At 51.2% G+C, this 6,000-nt stretch overlaps 2 protein-coding genes across 3 annotated transcripts in view; one reads left to right on the top strand and one right to left on the bottom strand.

Moving 5' to 3' along the window:
* LOC108636419 (translation initiation factor IF-2-like) lies at positions 1,410-3,248 on the bottom strand. The gene is made up of 3 exons (XM_018051636.1): positions 3,142-3,248; positions 1,824-2,998; positions 1,410-1,606 (listed from the first exon to the last, which is right to left on the bottom strand). Exons 1-3 carry the CDS (start codon positions 3,246-3,248, stop codon positions 1,410-1,412), a joined length of 1,479 nt encoding a protein of 492 aa, XP_017907125.1.
* Positions 1,930-6,000, top strand: part of PAM (peptidylglycine alpha-amidating monooxygenase) — a 323,067-nt gene continuing 318,996 nt past the window's right edge. Inside the window, exon 1 of one of the 2 annotated variants that reach the window (XM_018049999.1) lies at positions 1,930-2,084. The gene's annotated coding sequence lies outside the window, so the exon portion shown is untranslated. Of the gene's footprint in view, positions 2,085-2,296; positions 2,380-6,000 lie in introns of those variants that run through there. The other variant, XM_018049998.1, reaches the window with a different exon arrangement.

Below are 6,000 nucleotides of genomic sequence, written 5' to 3'. Positions count from 1 at the left end.
CCCATCTTCTTCTTTTTTTTCCCTACCAGAATTTTTCCCAGGGGAAAACAGGACTCTCTTATCCTCACTAGCTGCCTGGACATTTTTCACAAGATTGTATGTATTCTTTATATAAAATTACGGTAACTACTAGATACAGGGGGGTTACCATATTCAGAAAGGATGTACGTGACATAAGGTTCCATTTCAGAGGATGTTTCTTCTAGTGAGAAGAGAAAGAATAACTTTATGCTGGTCTCTTCAAGCCTCTTGAACTTTCAAAAGCTTAGCTTCTTGGGCACTACAGGAAACAAGAGAAGGAAAGGAGATTTTACAATTAAATAGGAAGCAGTCGTTCCAAAAGAGAAACTGGGACACTAAGGACCGGTTTTGCGATGATGCTTCTACAGTGCACAAGTGGACCCCAGGCGAGCGGTTCCCAGAGGCCGGGACAAAGGAGTCTTCTCCTCACTTTTGAAGCAGCGGTGGAGGCTGGCTCACTAAGTACATGCCAGGCTTCAGCGATCAGTGGCTGGACTGTGTACAACCAGCAACGCCCTGAGGCTGTAACCCGCTGCCATCCAGACTTGTTGGTGGCTTCCTCGGGCACACTGGCTCCCTGTGAGTGCAGCTGAAGCCGTGGCAGGGTCTAGCATGACCTCAAGGGTGTCAGAGAAGGCTGCCCAGAGGTAACATTGGTGGTGTTGTCCCAAGTGTCCTCCTACATTTTAAGGTAAAAATGTGGTCAACCCATTGGACAGGAAAATGACCAAGACATTACAAATGCACTGAATTGAACTTAAGAATAACAACCACTACAATCTTAGGACTCCAGTCCCTCCCCATTTCCTTCTTTTCTCACCTAGAGTGACTTACTTAAGCGCGCGGGGGCGGGGGGGTGGGGTGGGGGGCAGATCCCAACTGCTTGCTTCAGTTAATAACCCAGGGCAGAGGAGACTAATAAGTGTCTTCAGTTCAGTTCAGTCGTGTTGGACTCTTTGCAACCCCATGGAATGCAGCACGCTAGGCCTCCCTGTCCATCACCAACTCCCGGAGTCCACCCAAACTCATGTCCATCGAGTCGGTGATACCATCCAACCATCTCATCCTCTGTCATCCCTTTCTCCTCCTGCCTTCAATCTTTCCCAGCATCAGGGTCTTTTCCAATGAGTCAGTTCTTCGCGTCAGGTGGCCAAAGTATTGGAGTTTCAGCTTCAGCATCAGTCCTTCGAATGAACACTCAGGACTGTTCTCCTTTAGAATGGATTGGCTGGATCCCCTTGCAGTCCAAGGGACTCTCAAGAGTCTTCTCCAACACCACTGTTCAAAAGCATCAACTCTCTGGCGCTCAGGTAAAGGTACTGGCAAAGTGCGGCTCTTGAGTTAAAGGCGTCTGTTAATTTGTGTGTGTGTGTCTGCAGGGTGGGGAGTCAGTAATGCGCAGCGTCTGGCGACTTGGGTATAAACCCTTCCGACTGGAACATTCCAGATCCCTGGCGCCCAGTTCTGTCCTGCTTTGGGGCTCGGGGAAGGGGAAAGGGATTGATTCCTGGGTTCCATGTCTGCAGTTTAGGGACGAACTTGGTCATAGAGTGCGCGCTGGGCGTCGTGCGGGATGAAAAGGGTTCTGAAAGGGAAAAAAAAAAACCAACAACAAGGATGTACAGAAGTGGGAAGCCAAGCTAGGCAAGGGCTCCCCGCTAAGGCCAGGGGTGCGGGGAGGGACAGTGCGAACGAGGTGGCCAGGCACGTGCACGGGAAAGGAGGCTGCACTTTTCCCGCAGGGTCCACCCGGTGGCCCCGGTTCGCCGGTTCCGCGCACTTTCTTGGCGGGAGTCCCTAACCCGCGGCGGGAGCAGGAAGGCGGGGGTTTGGGGGGGGGGGGCGGTTCTGAGGGTTCTTATCCCTCTCTCGGGAGCAGTCGTCCCAGCCCCGCGCCGGGCGGAGGGAGCCAGTCGGACATTTTCCGCGGCCTCGCTCCGGGCAGCCTGCGCGGCCACCTCGCCCGGCGGCTCCTCGGGCCTCCGGGGACTCTCGGTCGCGGCCTTGACCCCTCTCCCTGCCCCGGGCGGGAGCCCCGGCTGGCCGCCGCCTCCGGGCCGCGAGTAAGTGCCAACCCCCGGGACGGAGGCCCCCGCGGGGAGACCCCCGGGACGCGGCGCGCGACCCCGCGGGGACCGCGTTCCGCAACCCCCTGCGCGCGGCAGGACGGGGCGCGGGGCGGGCCCGGGAGCCGCTCCCCGGAGCGGAGTGCGCGCGGCGGGCGGAGTCACCCGGAGCCCCCGCCGCCCCCGCCGCCGCCGCGCGCTCGGCCTGTCCCCGCCCCGGGAGCCGGAGCCTCGCGACGAACTCCGCCCGCCGCTCGCGCTTCCGTCCCGGGCTGCGCCCGCCGCCGCGCAGGTGGGTGCCGCGGCCGCCGACGGGCGCGCGGGGCGCGGGCGCGGGTGGGGGCGTGGGAGGGGGCCCGGGAAGTTGCGCGGATGCCCGCGGCGCCCTGAGCCCGCTGTCTCGGCTGCCCGCGCGCGCGGGCGTGGGTTTCCACCCGGGCTGCCCGGGGGTCGCGGGGGGGACCTGGCGCCGCGCCCGGGGAGGGTCTCGGGGACCGAGCGCGCCTCGCAACCGCTGCGAGTCCCCCCGCTGACTTCTCCGACCAGCCCTCGGCACCGCTGGGAGCCGAGGCCGTGGGCGAAGGGTCACCCTCCTGTCCGAGGCTCCTTCCTTCGTGCTTCTCCTGGCGCCCTCGCCCCTCTGTGGGTGAGATAGTTCTTTCGCCCTCTTCTGCCCCCCACCCTCAACTTGGAGAGCTCTCCCTGCCGGTGAGAAAGGCTCCCCGGCTCCCCGATCGCCACTCCTTCTCCACCCGTCCCTCGCCCCGGACTGGCTTCGGGTGGAAGCGCGGGGCTCAGCCCAGTGGCTGCCCGAGGTGCCCTGGTGTCGGCGAGAGCCGGGAAGCGGTGGAAATTCCCTGCGCTCTGGTCTCTTGTCCTTGCCCAGCTCCGCACGCCTTCCTGCCCGTTTTCTGCCAGCCGGAGAGGATAACACGCCCGCGAAGGGTGATTGCAGAGGCGGGATGGAAAGTAACCACAGCTCGGATACTTGGAAACTAGGCAATGAAGCCTGCTTCTAAGTCTCCTTCCCATCAAGGTGGCCTTGGGACGCGACCTTTTCTGGACACCCTGTGTTCTTGTCTGTAAACCGTGGGTCCCCTTTGTCCGCTGCTGAGGGTCGGTGTGAGGATGATTCAGATGTGTTCCTTGATTTTGAGCCATGGTCCCTGGTCTTCTGAACGTCCTGTGTTCTAGTTATCTGAGTTCAGGTCCTTCAGCTGAGACAAGATTGATTTTATGTCCCTGACTGCTTTGGGTCAAAACTCGTGTTTCTCGGTCTGATATTTAGTGTTCCGAATTGAAATCATCTCTTCCTCACCCAAAGGTGCAGAGCTATGGATCTTACATATTTCTTCTGTGGTCATAGGCTTTCAAATAGCAGAAGGTCGTTACTAGCACACGTCTTTGGAAATAAGTTCTGTGCTTGCTTAGGGTGCTTGACAGTCTTTAAAACCTCTTTTTTCCATCTTAGGTGCAAATTTAAATTTGCTTTTAATTTCAACAGTTCAGGAAGTAGACTTATTTTAGTGAAGTAAGTTCAGAATTTAGCTCAAACAAGCTGCGTGTGCACTATCATTGGTAAATTTTCCATTTAAAAGCACAAGCATAAGAAGCGTTGTTAGCACCACTCTTACTTATGAAGAAAGCAGTTAAAAGGCCTAAGAAGTCAGCTTTAGACTTGAGGTTCAATAGCTGTGGCCCGTTGTTTATGAATTCCTGATTCAATAGGCATTTCATGAGTTCCTTTATATTGTGCAATGCATTGTGCTATGTGCTTCTATGTGCTTCTTTCTATTAACGGCTATGTCAAAGCCTTTGATTCTTAAAGAGATGGGAATATCAGACCACCTGACCTTCCTCCTGAGAAATCTGTATGCAGGTCAAAAATCAAAAGTTAGAACTGGACATGGAACAACAGATTGGTTCCAAATCGGGAATGGAGTACGTGGAGGCTGCATATTTTCACCCTCCTTATTTAACTTATATGCAGAGTACATCATGTAAAATGCTGGGCTGGATGAAGCACAAGCTGGAATCAAGATTGCTGGGAGAAATATCAATAACCTCAGATATGCAGATGATACCACCCTTATGGCAGAAAGTGAAGAAGCACTAAAGAGCCTCTTAATGGAAGTGAAAGAAGAGACTGAAAAAGTTGGCTTAAAGCTCAACATTTAGAAAATGAAGATCCTGGCATCCGATCCCATCACTTCATAGCAAATAGATGGGGAAACAATGGAAAGAGTGGCTGACTTTATTTTTGGAGGCTCCAAAATCACTGCAGATGGTGACTGCAGCCATGAAATTAAAAGATGCTTGGTCCTTGGAAGAAAAGCTATGACCAATCTCGACAGCATATTAAAAAGCAGAGACATTACTTTGCCAACAAAAGTCCCTGTAGTCAAAGCTATTATTTTTCCAGTAGTCATATATGGATGTGAGAGTTGGACTATAAAGAAAGCTGAACGCCAAAGAATTAATGCTTTTGAACTGTGGTGTTGAAGAAGACTCTTGAGAGTCCCTTGGATAGCAGGGAGATCCAGCCAGTCCATCCTAAAGGAAATTAGTTCTGAATATTCATTGGAAGGACTGATGTGAAGCTGAAACTCCAATACTTTGGCCACCTGATTTGAAGAACTGACTCACTGGAAAAGACCCTGATGCTGGAAAGGATTGAAGGCGGGAGGAGAAGGGGACGACAGAGGATGAGATGGTTGGATGGCATCACTGACTCAATGGACATGAGTCTGAGTAAACTGTGGGATTTGGTGGTGGACAGGGAGGCCTGACGTGCTGCAGTCCATGGGGCTGCAAAGAGTTGGACACAACTAGTGACTGAATTAACTGATAGAATATATTCCTTGCCCTAGAGAAACTTTGAAATCTAACTTAAATACTAATGTTTTTATTTCATATTTTATATAAATATCATATATTCTAATAACTACATATGGCAGAGTAGTCAAGAATACATTACTGAAGGCCCTTTAAGACCACTTTTTGGTGAATATACTCAGTAGATTGGAAACAGTAAGTTTAGTTAAGCTGGTGTTTTCTGAAATAAAATTTCAAGTGCCTCTACATCATCAAATGGGAGCCATCCTTGGAAATAAAATCTATATTTTTAGAATGAAAGCTCAGAAAAGCATCCATATATGTGTATGTAGTAATAAATGTTAAAAACTCTTAAAAAGCCTTTTCCTTCTCCAGTAGCTCTTCCCAACCCAGGTATCAAACCCAGGTCTCCCACGTTGCTGGCAGATTCTTTACCAACTGAGCCACAGGGGAAGCCCATTAAAAACTGTAGAAATTTCAGTTCTGACTTTAGTCAGTGAATCTATGATGTCCATATACAATTTTTTCTCAAGTCCTTGAGAAAGGAAATTATAATGCCTAAGAAAAAAATACAGAGATTGAAATAAGCTGAAACTTGAATACTTTGTGGCCTGGTGGGCCCTGGATTGGTGCTAGAATTTGGCTTAAAAAGTTACAAGATTTGAAAAAAAAAAAAAAGTTGCAAGATTCTTAGACATTTTTTAAGAAACCATTTAAAAAAGGTTTGACTTGGCACAAAGAATGGGCAGGAATCCCACTTGGAAAAACCAGATGGACCATCAGGTTGTATTTGGTGTGACTTGGTGACATTTCTGATTCTTTTCCTGCTCCTTGGAAGAATTCACCCATCTGCAGGATATGTGTAGAATTTCATAGACATGACCTACCAGTACTTGGCTTTGAGTGGAGAAGGAAATGGCAACCCAATCCAGTATTCTTGCCTGGAGAATCCTATGGACAGAGGAGCCTGATGTCCATAGGGTCACAAAGAGTCGGGCACGAATGAACGGCTAAGCCACCACCACCGCTTGGCTTTGAGAGCTTGGGCTCAGCCCACACAGGGAGGCAAGGCGGGTTT

This window comes from Capra hircus, chromosome 7 (genome assembly GCF_001704415.2).
Source record: "Capra hircus breed San Clemente chromosome 7, ASM170441v1, whole genome shotgun sequence".
Taxonomy (NCBI): domain Eukaryota; kingdom Metazoa; phylum Chordata; class Mammalia; order Artiodactyla; family Bovidae; genus Capra; species Capra hircus.
The sequence above is the reverse complement of the archived record's forward strand: the minus strand, read 5'-3'. Positions and strand labels throughout refer to the sequence as shown.

What these genes read in the sequence shown, in the direction of transcription:
- LOC108636419 (XM_018051636.1), bottom strand. Translation starts at nt 3,248, where the DNA reads ATGGCTCAAAATCAAGGAACACATCTGAATCATCCTCACACCGACCCT. An exon ending in ACACAGGGTGTCCAGAAAAG is followed by an intron (nt 2,999 to 3,141) that starts GTCGCGTCCCAA and finishes TCCGGCTGGCAG; the next exon opens with AAAACGGGCAGGAAGGCGTG. An exon ending in CCTTCCTGCTCCCGCCGCGG is followed by an intron (nt 1,607 to 1,823) that starts GTTAGGGACTCC and finishes TTTCCCTTTCAG; the next exon opens with AACCCTTTTCATCCCGCACG.